Below are 19,484 nucleotides of genomic sequence, written 5' to 3' on the forward strand. Positions count from 1 at the left end.
TGGACGTCCTTCCTTGGAGCGAGGAGGGCACTCAGCCCGCTGGAGTGCAGGGGCGGTGCTGGTTTGGCCTGGCCTGGGCACCGGCCTTGGGGCCAGGCAGAGGGTGGGGCCCTGCTGTGGGCTGTGAGTTGCTGGTGTGGGCAGGAGCCCGTTTGGATGCAGGGGTCCTGTTGAGGGGTCTGTGGGAAGGTTATAGCTGGGGTGGGGTCAGGTTGAGGGGTCTGTGGGAAGGTTATAGCTGGGGTGGGGTCAGGTTGAGGGGTCTGTGGGAAGGTTATAGCTGGGGTGGGGTCCTGTTGAGGGGTCTGTGGGAAGGTTATAGCTGGGGTGGGGTCAGGTTGAGGGGTCTGTGGGAAGGTTATAGCTGGGGTGGGGTCAGGTTGAGGGGTCTGTGGGAAGGTTATAGCTGGGGTGGGGTCAGGTTGAGGGGTCTGTGGGAAGGTTATAGCTGGGGTGGGGTCAGGTTGAGGGGTCTGTGGGAAGGTTATAGCTGGGGTGGGGTCAGGTTGAGGGGTCTGTGGGGCGGCAGAGCCCCTGTCCTCACCCCCAGCTGCAGGAGGGCGCCCTCTGCAGTGGTGTCTTTCCAGCGCGTCGATCAGGCCGGTAAAGGGGAGGAGCGCGGGGGTTCTGCTAAAGGGGAGGAGCGTGGGGGTCTGCCCTGAGCCCCTGGACTCAGCCGCTGACCAGGGGCACCTGGACCTGGTGTCCTGACAGTGAGCTTTGCAGTGGGGAGTGGGCTCGGGCTCCTGCAGAGGGAAGAGCCAGGCCCAGCGGTGCCCTGTGGTGGCCACCAGGATGCTGGCTCCTCATGCACACTTCGGCTGGGCCTTGCTCCCGGGGGCAGGGGAGAGGGGCTGGCAGTGTTGGGGAGCACACAACATGGACATGGACATCTGGGCTCTGGACAGCAGGGCTTGTTCCCAGGCTTGTCCCTGACCCGCAAGTGCAGGTGGTCCCTGGAAGCAGTGGGGCAGGTGGTCCCTGGAAGCAGTGGGGCAGGTGGTCCCTGGAAGCAGTGGGGCAGAGCCTCTGCTGTCTCGGACATGTGAGCGGCACCTGAGGCAGGGTGTGTCAGTGCCACTCTGTGCTCGGAGGTGACCTTGGCCCTCGCCCACAGCCCTTGGTCCACAGGAGCAGCTGCTGCTGGAAGCCAGGTCTCGGAGGGCTGATGGTTCGAAACGTGCTGGGGAAACCCTGGGGTCGCCACTGACCCGACACAGGAGGGCAGCCCACAGCGCCAGAGCGGTCGCCCCTTTCCGAGCGACCACACCGAGGGCCGGGCTGGGGCTGGAGGCCCCGGGCGGAAAGGAAAGGAAAGGAAAGGAAAGGAGAGGCATCCTGCTGCGGCAGCCGCGGCTGTGAGACCTGCAGCCTGGTTGTCACTCTGCCGGTGCTTGTGGTCGGCTCGGAGGAGGAGTTTACACTTTAGAATTTGTACTTACTGATTTTTAGAGAAAGAGGAGCTGGGGAGAGAGCGAGTGAGAGAGATTTGTTCTACGCATTCATGCCGTCATTGGTTGACTGCTGTGTGCGCCCTGACGGGAGCTTGAACCCGCAGCCGTGGCGTGTCGAGACGGTGCTCTAACCCAGAGCTTTTCAACCACTGGTCTGCACACTGGGGTCCGTCTGCCAGAAACTTTGTGCCGGTCCACAGGCGTTAACCACCCTCTTCATACAACGTCAGGACCGTGGCCTGGCGGGTTGGAAACCACTGCTCTAACCAACGGAGCTACCTGGCCAGGGCCGGGGTGTTTTACACTTTTAAGTGACACTGGAGCTTCAGGTGTTTCTAATGGCAATCCTGAGGGATCCTTTAACAGGGAGTCACATGATTTCAATGTGCCATGATTTCTAGTGAGGACCAGTTGGGCTCTGGGGTGGAGACATGGAGCCCTACTGTTCCTCTGTGTGGTTTTGCGGGGTGACTTGTCCTAGAGGTGGTGTGAGACGGAGGGTTATGTAGACAGTGTTCATCTGCGTCAGTTAGGAAACTTGTTTAGGAGATGAACATACAGGTTTAAGGCACGGCCAGCTCTAGCGACCCTGGCGGATAGTGGCAGGTCGGACTGCGGCCCGGGCGGTGCCTGCCCGGGGCCTCCTGTCCTGGGAGCCCACAGCTCCGGCGGCAGGTCTGTTCTTCAGGGAGACCAGACGTTTGGATTCTGGTGTGTACCATGCAGTTTAGGGATGCCGCGCGCGCCCAGCACGGGGTGGGTGTGCATCTGCTGGGGCCACGGCCTGTCCTGGTCCTGCCACTGAGCTCTCCACTTCCTTTCCCAGGTGACAAGGCTCTCGACGGCTACAGTAAAAAGAAGTACGTCTGCAAATTGCTTTTCATCTTCCTCCTGGGCCACGACATCGACTTCGGGCACATGGAGGCCGTGAACCTGCTGAGCTCCAACAGATACACGGAGAAGCAGATCGTGAGTGTCGCTGTGGGGTGGGGTCTGGGCCGGAGGGCGTCGGAGAGCAGTGCCCGGTGTGGGCACCCCGACCAGCCCGGCTGTCCAGGCACTAGGGGCCGGAGGGCGTCGGAGAGCGGTGCCCGGTGTGGGCACCCCGACCAGCCCGGCTCTCCAGGCACTAGGGGCCGGAGGGCATCGGAGAGCAGTGCCCGGTGTGGGCACCCCGACCAGCCCGGCTCTCCAGGCTCTAGGGGCCGGAGGGCATCGGAGAGCAGTGCCCGGTGTGGGCACCCCGACCAGCCCGGCTCTCCAGGCACTAGGGGGCCACGGCAGGAGCTCTTCCCAGGTGACAGGCTTTTGACAAGGTGGCCGTGTTTTGACATGTCCCATGTGTCTGGGAAGCTCCCCTAGGCTCAGACTGGTGCTGCGTGGGGCTAGCTTCCACGTGACGGTCCTTGTGAGGTCTGCCTCAGAGGGGAGAGCGGGTGTCTTCTTCCCGCAATGTGTAACTTTCTGCTTCTCCCATCCAAGTGCTGACCAGGCCCGACCCTGCTGAGCTTCCGAGATCAGACGAGATCGGGCGGGTTCCGGGTGGTGTGGCTGTAGACTAGCTCTCTGCTTCTGAAGCGTGCCCTGCACTCAGGTGCGGCTGGCTGCCTGCTTCTGGCGCCTTCCGGGGCGGCCTGCATCTTCTCAGGAATCCTGTTTCTGTGTGTCTTCTCCAGTGTTACAAAGTAACATTTCCCCGTTCAAAAACGTACAGAAAATAAGAAATACCTTAGATGCCCCAGGAATTTTATTAAGTGTTCGTATTTACTCCACAAGAACTTATTGAGCGTTTTCCGTGGATCAGGCTAAATAAGGCCCTGGGGGCACAGTGACCAAAGGTGATGGGGCTCAGTGGGGAGGTGGCATCAGACGGCCCTCTGTGTAGACAGTCCCTGCTCTGGCCAGTGCCTGAGGAGGTGAGAGAAGCTGCAGCCCTGAGAGGGGAGAGTTCCCGGGGAGAGCCCAAGCTGAGACCGCAGGACGGGGGGCTCGCTGGTGGGCGAGGGTGCACCCAGTGGGGAGCAAGCCGGGGGCTCCCCTGCGCTGCATGTGCAGAGTGGAAGGGGGCGTGGCTCCTGTGGGCCTCCCTGCTGAGACCAGCCGAGGTGTGAGGACTCTGTGCGCCCTGCACGGGGCGCTGTGGGCCGTGGGACGCACGGGCTGGAGTTTGGCCTGGGTGGGGAGGGGGAGCTGGGGGCGGAGGCAGATTCGGGAGAGAGAGAGACAGCAGTTAGCTGGACTCTGGAACCCAGCCCCCCAGTGTCTTTAGTTATGGTCAAGGCAGGCCCCTTCCCCTCTCGCTCAGGACAGTGGTGAGTCTGGGTTACTCAGACGGAGAAGTGAGGGGCCCGGGGAGAGGGCCACGGTGTCTGCGTCCACGGGGCCCCGACGCCTTCTGAGGCCCCTCCTGCAGGACGTGCTCACGCAGAGCCGACGGCAGAGACTCGGCTTCTGTGGCACAAGCGTCTCACCGGTGTGGACGTGCCCTCTCTGCGTGGCTCTAGCAGCCCGTGAGCGTTGTGGTCATGCTGGGGCTGGGGGGCTGGTCCAGCCTGCGTGGGGGTCTGCTAGGCCTCTCGGGGCCCACTTGGACCTAGGGGGTCACGAGCTTTCTGCTCTTCTGTCTTTTGGCCCCAGGGATATCTCTTCATCTCTGTGCTGGTGAACTCCAACAGCGAGCTCATCCGCTTGATCAACAACGCCATCAAGAACGACCTGGCCAGCCGGAACCCCACCTTCATGGGCCTGGCCCTGCACTGCATCGCCAACGTCGGCAGCCGGGAGATGGCCGAGGCCTTCGCTGGGGAGATCCCCAAGATCCTCGTTGCTGGGTATGTGTCTTGTGATTGGCTGAAAAAGGTCTCCCTCTCGTGCTGAAGAAATCAAATGTATAGCAACTTAAAGACTTTATAGAATGGGTTAGTCTCACATTTATTTTGCGTGGTGGGAGAGGAGAGACCGTTTAGATGTCAGGTGAAGTCCCTCCGGCCAGCCCGCTGCCCGCCACACACAACCCAGCCAGGAGGCGGCTGCAGCCTCACCCGGGGCTGTAGGAGGAGGGGCAGGGGACCGAGGAGAGGGCCGCACCCCCAAGTCCTGGGACTTCTCTGTAAACCGTCCCGCCCCCTTGAGTTTGGGGAGATTCTGTGTGGGGCATGGAGGTTCTGCTGAGGGCAGGCCGGGCGGGCAGGAGGGCCGCTGGGAGGGCACCAGAGAGGCCGGGCGGGCAGGAGGGCCGCTGGGAGGGCACCAGAGAGGCCGGGCGGGCAGGAGGGCCGCTGGGAGGGCACCAGAGAGGCCGGGCGGGCAGGAGGGCCGCTGGGAGGGCACCAGAGAGGCCGGGCGGGCAGGAGGGCCGCTGGGAGGGCACCAGAGAGGCCGGGCGGGCAGGAGGGCCGCTGGGAGGGCACCAGAGAGGCCGGGCGGGCAGGAGGGCCGCTGGGAGGGCACCAGAGAGGCCGGGCGGGCAGGAGGGCCGCTGGGAGGGCACCAGAGAGGCCGGGCGGGCAGGAGGGCCGCTGGGAGGGCACCAGAGAGGCCGGGCGGGCAGGAGGGCCGCTGGGAGGGCACCAGAGAGGGCTCTGCAGGAGGGCCGCTGGGAGGGCACCAGAGAGGGTTCTGCAGGAGGGCCGCTGGGAGGGCACCAGAGAGGGTTCTGCAGGAGGGCCGCTGGGAGGGCACCAGAGAGGCCGGGCGGGCAGGAGGGCCGCTGGGAGGGCACCAGAGAGGGCTCTGCAGGAGGGCCGCTGGGAGGGCACCAGAGAGGGTTCTGCAGGAGGGCCGCTGGGAGGGCACCAGAGAGGCCGGGCGGGCAGGAGGGCCGCTGGGAGGGCACCAGAGAGGCCGGGCGGGCAGGAGGGCCGCTGGGAGGGCACCAGAGAGGCCGGGCGGGCAGGAGGGCCGCTGGGAGGGCACCAGAGAGGCTGGGCGGGCAGGAGGGCCGCTGGGAGGGCACCAGAGAGGGCTCTGCAGGAGGGCCGCTGGGAGGGCACCAGAGAGGCTGGGCGGGCAGGAGGGCCGCTGGGAGGGCACCAGAGAGGGCTCGCAGGAGGGCCGCTGGGAGGGCACCAGAGAGGCCGGGCGGGGGGGAGGGCCGCTGGGAGGGCACCAGAGAGGCCGGGCGGGCAGGAGGGCCGCTGGGAGGGCACCAGAGAGGCCGGGCGGGCAGGAGGGCCGCTGGGAGGGCACCAGAGAGGCCGGGCGGGCAGGAGGGCCGCTGGGAGGGCACCAGAGAGGCCGGGCGGGCAGGAGGGCCGCTGGGAGGGCACCAGAGAGGCCGGGCGGGCAGGAGGGCCGCTGGGAGGGCACCAGAGAGGCCGGGCGGGCAGGAGGGCCGCTGGGAGGGCACCAGAGAGGCTGGGCGGGCAGGAGGGCCGCTGGGAGGGCACCAGAGAGGCTGGGCGGGCAGGAGGGCCGCTGGGAGGGCACCAGAGAGGGCTCTGCAGGAGGGCCGCTGGGAGGGCACCAGAGAGGCCGGGCGGGCAGGAGGGCCGCTGGGAGGGCACCAGAGAGGCCGGGCGGGCAGGAGGGCCGCTGGGAGGGCACCAGAGAGGCCGGGCGGGCAGGAGGGCCGCTGGGAGGGCACCAGAGAGGCCGGGCGGGCAGGAGGGCCGCTGGGAGGGCACCAGAGAGGCTGGGCGGGCAGGAGGGCCGCTGGGAGGGCACCAGAGAGGCTGGGCGGGCAGGAGGGCCGCTGGGAGGGCACCAGAGAGGGCTCTGCAGGAGGGCCGCTGGGAGGGCACCAGAGAGGCTGGGCGGGCAGGAGGGCCGCTGGGAGGGCACCAGAGAGGCCGGGCGGGCAGGAGGGCCGCTGGGAGGGCACCAGAGAGGCCGGGCGGGCAGGAGGGCCGCTGGGAGGGCACCAGAGAGGCCGGGCGGGCAGGAGGGCCGCTGGGAGGGCACCAGAGAGGCCGGGCGGGCAGGAGGGCCGCTGGGAGGGCACCAGAGAGGCCGGGCGGGCAGGAGGGCCGCTGGGAGGGCACCAGAGAGGCCGGGCGGGCAGGAGGGCCGCTGGGAGGGCACCAGAGAGGCTGGGCGGGCAGGAGGGCCGCTGGGAGGGCACCAGAGAGGCCGGGCGGGCAGGAGGGCCGCTGGGAGGGCACCAGAGCGGCTGGGCGGGCAGGAGGGCCGCTGGGAGGGCACCAGAGAGGGCTCTGCAGGAGGGCCGCTGGGAGGGCACCAGAGAGGCCGGGCGGGCAGGAGGGCCGCTGGGAGGGCACCAGAGAGGCTGGGCGGGCAGGAGGGCCGCTGGGAGGGCACCAGAGAGGGTTCTGCAGGAGGGCCGCTGGGAGGGCACCAGAGAGGCCGGGCGGGCAGGAGGGCCGCTGGGAGGGCACCAGAGAGGCTGGGCGGGCAGGAGGGCCGCTGGGAGGGCACCAGAGAGGCCGGGCGGGCAGGAGGGCCGCTGGGAGGGCACCAGAGAGGCTGGGCGGGCAGGAGGGCCGCTGGGAGGGCACCAGAGAGGGCTCTGCAGGAGGGCCGCTGGGAGGGCACCAGAGAGGCCGGGCGGGCAGGAGGGCCGCTGGGAGGGCACCAGAGAGGGTTCTGCAGGAGGGCCGCTGGGAGGGCACCAGAGAGGCCGGGCGGGCAGGAGGGCCGCTGGGAGGGCACCAGAGAGGGTTCTGCAGGAGGGCCGCTGGGAGGGCACCAGAGAGGGCTCTGCAGGAGGGCCGCTGGGAGGGCACCAGAGAGGCCGGGCGGGCAGGAGGGCCGCTGGGAGGGCACCAGAGAGGGTTCTGCAGACGGGAAGCAACCTCCGGCTCCGTCTGGAGGGGGGAGAGGCTGGGAGGCTGCTTTGCCATCTACCTCCCTTTCAGCTTTTTTATTTCCAAGTGAGTCTGAACCAACGTGAGAAACCTGCAGACCACCTCCTCTTCTTTTCCAAAGAAAAGCTGCTTTAGCAACTATGTGACTCAAACACAGACGGCAGAGCGTCACTGAGGTGCCTGCACAGCCAGGTCGCCTGCGGCAGTTGGGTGGCGTTGGCAGACCCTCTGGAGAGGGACGGTGGGGGGAGCGGACTCCTCGCTGTGGCTGTCTGAGGTGCCATCCACGGAGGCAGCTCTGCAGAGCAGACCCCTCGCACGGGCGGTCTGCGCCCGGTAGAGGCTGAGTGCCCTCAGTCTGTCTGCCCTTCCAGCCTGCCCGCTGGTGTGCCTCGGGCCCCCCGCTCCTCTGGGGCGGGGCGGTGCACCGCGTGGGTCCGCCACGCTGGCTGTGCTGCTGAGTGACCGCCGCCTCTGTCTTGCAGAGACACCATGGACAGCGTGAAGCAGAGTGCCGCCCTGTGTCTGCTGCGTCTGTACCGGACGTCGCCCCACCTCGTCCCCACGGGCGACTGGGCGTCCCGAGTGGTGCATCTCCTCAACGACCAGCACCTGGTCAGTGCCTCCAAACAGGAGCCCACACCCTCCCCACCGGCCGGGTCACCTTGTAGGAGTAGCCCCTCTGACCGCTCCGTGTGTTTCCTCACGATGTTGTCCAGGGAGCCTGTGGGCACCCGCTTCCTGGGGTGACCGGTCGGACGCGGTCTCTAGCTCACCTGGAACTGGGTGTTGGGGGCCCCTTGCAGGCTGGGCTGCACAGCCGAGTAAGACAGAGGTCAGCCAGGGCATTCCCGGGCTGTGGACGAGGACAGGGGGCACAGAGTGGCTCAGTAGCTGCGGTGAGACGTCCACACTGGACGTGACGCCAGGAGGTGAGGTCAGGTCGGAGCAGGTACTGACAGAGTGGTCTTGTTTTGCCTCAATTCTGTTGTATAAACGAGAGAATCAAACTTCAAGACAAACAGGAAGATTTACCTGTGAGTAGAGAGTATGAGTGTGTTATCTGGTTATTGTACTTGTTTCCCAGAAGAGAAATCAACCTTAAAAATGGAATTAAGCCCCAGCCAGATAGCTGATTGGTTAGAGCGTCTTCCCGAACATTCGTTGCTGGTTCGATCCCGGCCAGGGCACGTACAGGAACAGATCGATATTCTTCTTTCTCTCCCCCTTCCTTTCTCAATAAAATCAACCAATAAAAATAATCAAGTTAAATTAAGTATAAAATGATATTTACACGGAGATTCAGAGGTGAGCTTGCCGGGTGTGACTGCCCCACGGGTTGTCCCAGGCTCACTGGGAGGGTGTGTGTCCAGACAGGGGCAGCGTTTCCTCAGAATGGAGCTGGGTGTCTGCAGACAGAGTTGTTGGGAGAGGGCTGGGCCCGGACAGGAGGCCTGGGCGTGCGCTTCATGTGCCAGCCACGCACCCTGGGGCATGCTGGAGCACGCAGGGTCAGACTGACCGCACCTGTGGGTGCAGGAAGCAATTCTGGAGGCCCGGAGGCTTCAGGTCACACGTTGCTCCTCAGGTGGGACCCTATGAGGCAGTGGGGCTTTTCCCAGCTTTGCAGATGAGAAAACTGAGGTTCAGAGATTGAATAGCTTCACATAGATCAAGGCTTGAACTAGGAGGTGCCGCAGGCTCAGAGCTGGGACCTGGGGCCCTCCGCTTCCCCAGAGTGCAGGTGCTGCGTGGGGCTCAGAGCTGGGACCTGGGGCCCTCCGCTCCCCCAGAGTGCAGGTGCTGCGTGGGGCTCAGAGCTGGGACCTGGGGCCCTCCGCTCCCCCAGAATGCAGGTGCTGCGTGGGGCTCAGAGCTGGGACCTGGGGCCCTCCGCTCCCCCAGAATGCAGGTGCTGCGTGGGGCTCAGAGCTGGGACCTGGGGCCCTCCGCTCCCCCAGAATGCAGGTGCTGCGTGGGGCTCAGAGCTGGGACCTGGGGCCCTCCGCTCCCCCAGAGTGCAGGTGCTGCGTGGGGCTCAGAGCTGGGACCTGGGGCCCTCCGCCAGCCCAGAATGCAGGTGCTGCGTGGGGCTCAGAGCTGGGACCTGGGGCCCTCCGCTACCCCAGAGTGCAGGTGCTGCGTGGGGCTCAGAGCTGGGACCTGGGGCCCTCCGCTCCCCCAGAATGCAGGTGCTGCGTGGGGCTCAGAGCTGGGACCTGGGGCCCTCCGCTTCCCCAGAGTGCAGGTGCTGCGTGGGGCTCAGAGCTGGGACCTGGGGCCCTCCGCTCCCCCAGAGTGCAGGTGCTGCGTGGGGCTCAGAGCTGGGACCTGGGGCCCTCCGCTACCCCAGAGTGCAGGTGCTGCGTGGGGCTCAGAGCTGGGACCTGGGGCCCTCCGCCAGCCCAGAATGCAGGTGCTGCGTGGGGCTCAGGGCAGGCTGCACGGCTTCCTTTGGGCGAGGTGCTCTGTACGGACGCTGTCGTCAAGCTTATGGATTCCTGGCTGGCACAGGTCATCACTGCTGCCTTGTCAGGAAGCCCCTGCATCCCTACGGCTGCCGGCTGCCCCCCCCCCCCCGTGAACGTCCCCGCCCAGCCCGGAGGAGCCCGGGGGCCTGTGTGGGCGACGGGGCACCCTCTACGCCCTTACGTGGTCACTGCCATGGAGCAGGCTGGCTGGCATGTGTCCTGGGCTCTAGCCTTCTCCCCACACCGCCCTTCCTACAGAGACACCTGCAGGGAGAGCCAGAACCCGTGCCCAGTGGCCCTTGAGCTCCAGCCGACTCTGCTGGCCCATTGCTCATTTAGTGGAGACCTGGTGGGCCAGCCCAGGCTCCAGCACGGCGGGTCAGCGGCGCTCTGCCCTGGTGGAACCTGTGTGCTGTGAATACTGAGCTTGTTAAAGCTGTCTGGCTTGTGGAGTCTTGGTTACTTACTCTGTCCACCAAGGATGGACAGTCAGGCCAGTGAGAGCTGTCTGTCCCGTGCAGTTCACGTTCCACGGGAAAGGGAGGGACCAGTGCAGCGAGGCTCTGATGAGGCTGTGGCTCTGCCCCTGGAGTGACGGTAGGGGGCCGTGGGAGCACCTGGTCCCAGGGGAGTTTCCTGCTGACTTTGTTTGCACCTTCACCATGAAGAAGTGTTCATTTTGTCTTTTTTTAATTTTATATTTTTTTCTGAAGTGAGAAGCGGGAGGCAGAGACAGACTCCCGCAAGCGCCCGACCAGGATCCACCCGGCATGCCCACCAGGGGGCGATGCTCTGCCCATCTGGGGCGTCACTCTGTTGCAACCAGAGCCACTCTAGCGCCTGGGGCAGAGGCCAAGGAGCCATCCTCAGTGCCCGGGCCATCTTTGCTCCAATGGAGCCTTGGCTGCAGGAGGGGAAGAGAGAGACAGAGAGGAAGGAGAGGGGGAGGGGTGGAGAAGCAGATGGGCACTTCTCCTGTGTGCCCTGGCCGGGAATCGAACCCGGGACTTCCACACGCCGGGCCAACGCTCTACTGCTGAGCCAACTGGCCAGGGCTCATTTTGTCTTTTTTCCCCCCTAATTTGTGAGAAAACTATTTAATATTTCCTGCAAAAGCCATGAGTTATTGGGAACAACTTGTGCTGTATGGTCTTGGCAAGGAGGGAGTCCCATTGGGCGTGATGTTTTAGGGGCTGACCCGGTGGCAGAGACACGGCCTGGGGCACTTTTCTAAAGGGCTGGAAAGTGTTTTTCAGTTGTTCTTTTACAACCTCACTTTTGGGTTGCAAAGATTAAAGTGAGTCTAAAGATAATAGCTCACCCCACAGTCCTCGTGGGCTGATGGTAACGGGGCGGTGGGGGCGGGGGCGGCAGGCACAGATGTCCATGGGCCAGACAGGCGACGGGGCGGACAGGGGGCTGGGGGAGTGGAGACCGGGGTAGGGGCTGGCATATGCGGGGCTGTGTGTCTGCAGGAGAATCTGGATAGAGAAAGCCGCCTGCAGTGTGCTGTCTTCATCTCTAAAAGCATGGTGGGCCGATCGGAGTCGGCCTGGGGGCCTGTGGGCTGCCAGGTGGCCACTCTGAGCTTCAAGCCTCATCTGAAGACTGGGTTTAAAATGAGAGCTGAGTCTCAGGTATTTTGACTGGAATCGAAATGCAGGTCATGGTGTGTCTTTCTCCCAGGGTGTGGTGACTGCCGCCACGAGTCTCATCACCACCTTAGCACAGAAGAACCCGGAAGAGTTCAAAACCTCCGTTTCTCTGGCCGTCTCCAGGTTGAGCAGAGTGAGTCTGTGGATGGGGGGCGGGACTCAGAGTGGGCTTGGGTCTCAGTTACCTTATGTAATGAATATATTCATTTCCTTTTTATTTTTTTATTATTTTTTTTACTTTTTTTTTCTTTCTTTCTTTCTTTCTTAAGCTGGAAACGGGGAGAGACAGTCAGACAGACTCCCGCATGCGCCCGACCGGGATCCACCCGGCCCGCCCACCAGGGGCGACGCTCTGCCCACCAGGGGGCGATGCTCTGCCCACCAGGGGGCGATGCTCTGCCCCTCCGGGGCATCGCTCTGCCGCGACCAGAGCCACTCTAGCGCCGGGGCAGAGGCTGAGGAGCCATCCCGGGCCATCTTTGCTCCAATAGAGCTTTGGCTGCGGGAGGGGAAGAGAGAGACAGAGAGGAAAGAGGGGGTGGGGGGTGGAGAAGCAAATGGGCGCTTCTCCTATGTGCCCTGGCCGGGAATCGAACCCGGGTCCCCCGCACGCCAGGCCGTCGCTCTACCGCTGAGCCAACCGGCCAGGGCTCATTTCCTTTTTAGAATGCAGGGTATTTGGCAGTTTATAAATTCTAGAGCAAAACTTGGTTAGTTATTGGTTAGCCTTTCTTTTTATCTGTGTCAGTTGAGAGAGGTCCCACTTGTGTGGGAAGGTGCCCTGAGCCAACCAGTCCAGCTTCCAGCCCCCCACCTTGTTAGGCCGGGGTGCTCCGCCCTCACCACCGCGGCCTCGCCCTCACCTCCACGGGCCCCGCCCTCACTGCCTGGGCCCCGCCCTCACCTCCACGGACTCCGCCTTCACTGCCGCGGCCCCGCCCTCACGGCTCGGGCCCCGCCCTCTCTGCTCGGACTCCGCCCTCACCGCCGCGGCCCCGCCCTCACCTCTGCGGCCCCGCCCTCACCTCCACGGGCCCCACCCTCACTGCTCGGGCTCTGCCCTCACCGCCGCGGGCCCCGCCTTCACTGTCCCTCCGTTCGCTTCGAACTTGTCGCTGGCCTCGTGTGGTCTGGACTTGGTGCGAATGGTCACGCAGCATTTAGTTTCTTGTGTTTGACTTGTTTTGGTCAACATTGTGGAATGATTATATTTTTTTTTTTTAATTTTTTTTATTTTTTTATTTATTCATTTTTGGAGAGGAGAGGGAGAGACAGAGGGAGAGAGAGAGAGGAGAGACAGAGAGAGAGAAGGGGGGAGGAGCTGGAAGCATCAACTCCCATATGTGCCTTGACCAGGCAAGCCCAGGGTTTCGAACCGGCGACCTCAGCATTTCCAGGTCGACGCTTTATCCACTGTGCCACCACAGGTCAGGCTGAAATGATCATATTTGTCTATTGTGCTTTTCACTCACTTTTGATGCCATATAGAATTTGCACAAATATGGCACACCCACTTTTCTGAACGTGCTCACTTGTGACTTACATTGTCACACTGGGGGGCTTTGTAGGGAGAAGCTACTGTGAGCCCCCTGATGCTGGAGGTGGGGAGGCACCGAGCTGAGTGGGGGCAGTCGTGTGTTCTGAAAGCAGAAGGCTGGTGGCAGGTCTGCCCTGCTGGGGCCTGGGTGGAACCGTGAGGGAAGGAAGTGCCCTCCGGCCCTGGCAAGCTCATGGCAGCAGGGTACACTTGGGGGCCGTGGGGACGCGAGGCTGGGGTCAGGACACCAGCCTCTCGCTTCTGAGGGACCAGAGACCTCCCTTTTGTGTCTTACTCACTTTCTGGTCCACAAAGGAGAGGCCGAGGCTGTGGGTGTCGTGGAACTCTGTGCTGGGACTCAGCAGGGTCAGCGCAGGTGTCCCGCAAGGCAGGGGGCTTTGGTCACACAGCAGCAGCAGCCCGAGCCGTGGTGGGCTGCCCTCACCTGGAGCAGCCTGCCCTCACCTCGCAAGCACAGAGGAGCTTATCAGATGCTCTTAGCATGTGACCTGTGGCCCCAGAACCAGTGTGGCGTTGTGTGGGTCCCTGCAGTGGGGGCCGCGCCTGGGCCCCTGCCCGCAGCCCCTCACACCTGTGCTGTTTTACAGATTGTGACGTCTGCGTCCACAGACCTGCAGGACTACACTTACTATTTTGTTCCGGCTCCCTGGCTGTCAGTCAAGCTTCTGAGGCTGCTGCAGTGCTACCCACCCCCAGGTACGGCGGAGCACCCAGGCTCAGACAGGAGGCAGCCCCACGGCCAGGTCTTTCCTGTTCCCTTTGTGGCCCTCACTGACCTGGGAAGTTGGCAGTGTTGTTACTGTCTGTGGTTATTTCTGCCCCTCCCCCCCATGAGGGAAGCAGGGAGACAGACAGACTCCCACATGCGCCCGATCGGGATCCACCAGTCATGTCCACCAGGGGGTGATGCTCTGCCTATCTGGGGCGTCGCTCTGTTGCAACCAGAGCCATTCTAGCTTCTGAGGCGGAGGACATGGAACCGTCCTCAGCGCCCGGGCCAACTTTGCTCCAATGGAGCCTTGGCTGCGGGAGGGGAAGAGAGAGACAGAGAGGAAGGAGAGGGGGAGGGGTGGAGAAGCAGATGGGCGCTTCTCCTGTGTGCCCTGGCCGGGAATCGAACCTGGGACTTCTATACACTGGGCTGATGCTCTACTGCTGAGCCAACCAGCCAGGGCCTATTTCTGCTTTTATATATATAGTATGGGATCTGTGCAGGTTTTTGAAGCAATCTTTTAAAATAAAACTTGAAACCATTAGAAATTTTGTATCCTAAATTGTTAATAATCTGTGTAACCTTAACCATGTACACAGGATATTTTTGTGTTCATGTTTCATTCTAAAATGTTACTGGTTTGATGAGCACCACAGGTATTTAGAAACAATTTCCTGGTTGAAGGGTGAACATGAAAATTTTGTCAGATACCCCCAGTTCCCTCTACAAAGATTGCTTTGTTGTTGTAACCTTTTCATTTGAATCTAATTTGTCTTTGTGCAGGGTGTTTGTTAATTTCAAGTACCTTCTATACTAAGTATCTCTTACACCAAGTGTGACCCTCCTCCTCCTCTCCTCCCCATCTGGTGTCACAGACTCAGACCCACCCTCCCCGCTTGCCCACGCTGTGAATTCCCTCACCTCCTCCTCTCAGGCTGGAGCGGGGTCTTTCTCGGCCGTCCCTGCTGTGCTGTGGTGGGGACCTCCACCCTCCTCACCCTCCAGCCTCTGGGTCCCGGTCTCTTGGGGGCCCTTGGGGACCCTGCTCTGCCTCCGACTCACGAGGCACAGGGGTGCTGTCTGCTCGCACACGGCTGTCTTCCCAGCACCCTGACGGTTTTTGTGGACGTGTTCCATAGTTGTTTCTGACGTTCTGGTATTTTTACTGCTTTCTTACTCTTTTTTGGTCCATTGTTTCTTCTGGTTTGAGTAGATATTAAATTTTTTCCTTTTTATTGTTTCTTGTAACTTTTCCTTTATTTCTATTGGTAATTGCACATGGAGAAAAACGTTTTGCCCTTTTTTCCTAAAACTTTTGTGTATCTTGTGTTTTGTCCGTGTGTCTGAGGTTTTTTTTTCCCTTCACGTGTGATCTGTGTCTCCGTGAAAGTGGCGTGTCATTAAAACGTCTGTGTCGTTACCCTGGCTCTGAGGCGTCTTCTTTTAAATGGCTGTGCAGTGTGAACAGCCACCGTTTCTCCCCAGTTTGAGAAGACGGGAGAGTCTGGACCCGAGGGGTGCGGCTGGGAGGGGCCGGGTGGGCCGTGGGGGAGCTGGCCTGACGGCGTTCTGTCCCGCCCAGAAGACCCTGCCGTGCGAGGCCGCCTGACCGAGTGCCTGGAGACGATCCTGAACAAGGCCCAGGAGCCGCCCAAGTCCAAGAAGGTGCAGCACTCCAACGCCAAGAACGCCGTGCTCTTCGAGGCCATCAGCCTCATCATCCACCACGACAGGTGCGTCGGCGGTCCTCTGGCCACTCACATTTTGAGTTCGAGGCCCAGCCTGATCACAGGACGGCATATACAGCTAGGCTGGGTATGGCTAGTATACATAGGATGCCTAGGTTTATGTTGATGAGGGGGTAGGGTGTGGGGAGGGGAATCCATATGGTTAGGGCTAGTGTTAGGGCCAGGATGGGGGCAATAATGAATATTGAGATGGATGATGTGAGGGGTCGGAGGGGTTCTTTAATAAATAGTTTTACTGCATCTGCGATTGGCTGAAGTAAGCCGTAGGGTCCGACTACGTTGGGGCCTTTTCGTAGTTGTATATATCCCAGCACTTTGTGTTCTAATAGGGTTAGGAATGCTACGGCTAATAAGATAGGTTAACCAAGAACATTTTGGGAGTGTGAGACCGGGGCCCCTCCACAGGCACTGGCGTGAGCTGCTGCCCTTGTACAGCCCTCTTCTCGCCACCCCCCCCCCCCCCCCCCCGCCCCGCCCTGCCCCGCCCCGCCCCCAGGGCCTCTGCTGTCCCTCCTGACCACACCCTGCTGCTGGGCGGGCGCCTGTCTGTGTGGGTCTCGCTCACTGTCCTGTGGGCAGAGCAGCCTCCCGGCTGTCTCAGGCCACTCTGGGGAGAGCGGGGATGACCAGGCGGTCAGTGCAGCACAGAGACGGGACAGGTGCCGGACAGCGGGAGCGCTTCCTGCCTGGCCGTCTGCGCAGCTCCGCAGCCGGACTCCCTGCACGCGGCCTTGTGCGTGGTGCTGTGTTCTCGGTGCTGTGCTTGGACCCCCGCGCGGAGCAGGGAGCACCCGGGCCGTGCAGGCCTGCTCACCGCCGCTTCCCCCACACACTCCTTCACACGCACTTCCCTGAGACACACACAGTCTGACCTACACTGCAGACGCCACTTTCCACGTGAGAGGAAGCCTTTGTGTCTTTATTAGACGTGTTTGAAGAGCAACAGCATCACGAGCCAGAGGAGTGGGCAGAGATCTAAGATTTCAGTCCTCGGTGCAGAAGTGCTCACCAGCCTCTCTCAGGTTTACCCGCGGAGTCCTCTCGCTGTCGGGGCTCCACCCGAGCGTTTCCCGGGCTGGTGACCTCTGGCCGAGACCCATTCCTGGCCACAGCCTGACAGGAGCCCCGAGTCTCCGCCATGCGCTCGGGACAGGGCTGCAGCCGTCGCTGGGCTTGGGAAGGCGCCTCTGTTTCCAGCAGCTCTTTGGAGTTGGTGGAGTTCTGAGAGTGTCTTTCTCTGTGGTCACTACCAGGGGGACGTCAAACTGACCTGATGTTTACAGTTCAGGCTTTTACGTCTTGGGAGGCCCCTGTCGTCTCCACCTCAGCAGCGTGGTGACCGTGAACACGGCAGGGCATTGCTGCCTGCCATGCTGACGGGCACGTGGGCCCTGCTCACCCACTTCTCCGTCCCCGCAGTGAGCCAAACCTGCTCGTCCGCGCCTGCAACCAGCTGGGCCAGTTCCTGCAGCACCGGGAGACCAACCTGCGCTACCTGGCCCTGGAGAGCATGTGCACGCTGGCCAGCTCCGAGTTCTCCCACGAGGCTGTCAAGACGCACATCGAGACGGTCATCAACGCCCTGAAGGCAAGTGCCCTTCCGGGGCGGACGGTCCCCGGCGTGGGGGGCGCTCCCGTCACCGGCGTCGCTGGGGTGGGCGCAGCAGCTGGAGCCGAGCCGCGGGGACCCCCGGGAGGAGCTCACGACTCCCCTGGGCGCCCACGACACGGTGTCCCGGGCGCTTCTGTCCTCGGCCTGGGGCAGGACCACTGTAACGCGCAGCAACTGACCCTGCGTCTTACACGCGCCAGACTCGCAACAAACCTTGGAATCAACAGAAAAAACGTTTTTGGTAGGAATATAAAATATCTTGTCTCCAACAAAACTCACCTTTTGCAAAAGAGTGTTAGGGACCCGGGGTGCTGCTGGCTGTCAGCGAGGGTTAGGGATCCGAGTGTTAGGGATCCGGGGTGCTGCCAGCCGTTAGTGAGTATTAGGGATCCGAGAGTTAGGGATCCGGGTGCTGCTGGCTGTCAGCGAGCGTTAGGGATCCGGGGTGCTGCCAGCCGTTAGCGAGTGTTAGGGATCCGGGGTGCTGCCAGCCGTTAGCGAGTGTTAGGGATCCGGGTGCTGCCAGCTGTTAGCGAGTGTTAGGGATCCGGGTGCTGCCAGCTGTTAGCGAGTGTTAGGGATCCGGGGTGCTGCCAGCCGTTAGCGAGTGTTAGAGACCCGAGTGTTAGGGATCCGGGGTGCTGCCAGCCGTTAGCGAGTGTTAGAGACCCGAGTGTTAGGGATCCGGGGTGCTGCCAGCCGTTAGCGAGTGTTAGGGATCCGAGTGTTAGGGATCCGGGGTGCTGCCAGCCGTTAGCGAGTGTTAGAGACCCGAGTGTTAGGGATCCGGGGTGCTGCCAGCCGTTAGCGAGTATTAGGGATCCGAGTGTTAGGGATCCGGGGTGCTGCCAGCCGTTAGCGAGTGTTAGAGACCCGGGTGCTGCCAGCTGTTAGCGAGTGTTAGGGATCCGGGGTGCTGCCAGCCGTTAGCGAGTGTTAGAGACCCGGGTGCTGCCAGCTGTTAGCGAGAGTTAGGGATCCGGGGTGCTGCCGGCCGTTAGCGAGTGTTAGGGAGCTGCTGGGCCTGCGTTCCAGCCCAGGCTTAGAGTCAGAGCAGGTCCGGCTCTGTTGCTTCGTGTTTGCACGAATTTAACATGTTTTTTGTACAATTTGAACAGGAGGCTGACTGGGTTCGGAGTGAGCCTCGTGCTGTCCTGGGCCCCTCCAGGCCCAGGATCAGGGCTGTGCTCCATCACCACTGGGCTCACCAGCCGGCCCTGCCTTTGCTCATTCTCGACCCAGAACCTGTGCTTTCTTGTGCTGAGACACTGATGTGCAGGCCTGGGGCGGGGCCCAGAGCCACCCCCAGCCAAGCGCTTAGGCAACGCGGAATGTGCCGGGCTATGACCTCTGGCCCGTCCCCTAGGAGACGGAGCTTGATTCTGGGCTGGGGGGCTCTGCCGGACCAGAGCCTGGGGGGTCCCTGGGTTCAGATGGTGAGTGAGGAGAGCAGAGCTCAGGGAGTGTCAGGACCACTGTGGGGGTCTGTCCACCCAGCCCGGGGTCTGTCCACCCAGCCCGGGGTCGGTCCACCCAGCCCGGGGTCGGTCCACCCAGCCCGGGGTCGGTCCACCCAGCCCGGGGTCGGTCCACCCAGCCCGGGGTCGGTCCACCCAGCCCGGGGTCGGGCCAGGCTCTCACTCTGGGCCTTGCTCCCGCAGACGGAGCGGGATGTGAGTGTGCGCCAGCGGGCCGTGGACCTCCTCTATGCCATGTGTGACCGCAGCAACGCCCAGCAGATTGTGGCTGAGATGCTGAGCTACTTGGAGACTGCAGACTACTCCATTCGAGAAGAGATTGTGAGTTCCGATGGCCTTTGTGTTGTCACCAGCGCCAGACGCTTGTGCATCTCAGCAGAGTGCCTCCTTCTTGGTTCGGGTTCTGTTCCACCCCTTTGCTGAGAGCCTGCTGGGCGCTGGGTGAAAGTTTTCTTTGCTTTAGCATTTGTCTCCGAGCCTCCCTCTGGTAAGGTTTCTGGCACTTTCCTCGCCCTCAGGGAAGGACTTCCACTGTTCCGGGTCCAGTGAGGCTTCAGTGAGCTGCGGCTGAGGTCAATCTGAATTCAGATCCCCGTGGGAAGGACTGTAATTTTGGAGCTTTGAGTTAATACTTCTTGCTTAGCGTGTTCTCCTGACATCTCTGTGGTCTATCCATGAAAGAGCCTGAGCCCTGTTGATCGCATGGCCATCTTAGCGTCCGGTGCTGCTGTGTGGTCTGCAGAGGGTGCACACACCCAGCGAACTGCTCACTGTGTGAAAGGCATCGTGCCCCAGCCTGAGGGCAGGGGGCGCTGGAGCATGTGCCCAGCAGAGAGGAGGCCGGTGCTGTGTGGTCCACCCAGGTCTGGCTCTGCCTCCCCAGGGCCTCTCGGGCCCAGTGTCAGCCTGTGCAGAGGAGCTGGCAGGGCTCCCAGCCTCCCCGTCCTGGAAAGGTGTTTGTTACCTGTGTTTCTGGCACCAGAGTGCAGCTGCGGCCTCCTCGGGAGCTCTGTGGAGCGCGTGTCCGCGTC

At 62.4% G+C, this 19,484-nt stretch overlaps 1 protein-coding gene across 2 annotated transcripts in view; it reads left to right on the forward strand.

The window, feature by feature from the left end:
* Positions 1–19,484, forward strand: part of AP2A2 (adaptor related protein complex 2 subunit alpha 2) — a 72,810-nt gene that overhangs the window by 35,105 nt on the left and 18,221 nt on the right. The window contains exons 3-10 of one of the 2 annotated variants that reach the window (XM_066372486.1): positions 2,281–2,423; positions 4,092–4,285; positions 7,705–7,834; positions 11,377–11,478; positions 13,491–13,599; positions 15,198–15,348; positions 16,783–16,951; positions 18,637–18,774. In XM_066372486.1, the coding sequence (XP_066228583.1) occupies positions 2,281–2,423; positions 4,092–4,285; positions 7,705–7,834; positions 11,377–11,478; positions 13,491–13,599; positions 15,198–15,348; positions 16,783–16,951; positions 18,637–18,774 (1,136 nt within the window). The remainder of the gene's footprint in view (positions 1–2,280; positions 2,424–4,091; positions 4,286–7,704; positions 7,835–11,376; positions 11,479–13,490; positions 13,600–15,197; positions 15,349–16,782; positions 16,952–18,636; positions 18,775–19,484) is intronic. The other variant, XM_066372527.1, reaches the window with a different exon arrangement.

The sequence above is a fragment of the Saccopteryx leptura genome, chromosome 1 (assembly GCF_036850995.1).
Source record: "Saccopteryx leptura isolate mSacLep1 chromosome 1, mSacLep1_pri_phased_curated, whole genome shotgun sequence".
NCBI classification, from domain to species: Eukaryota; Metazoa; Chordata; class Mammalia; order Chiroptera; family Emballonuridae; genus Saccopteryx; species Saccopteryx leptura.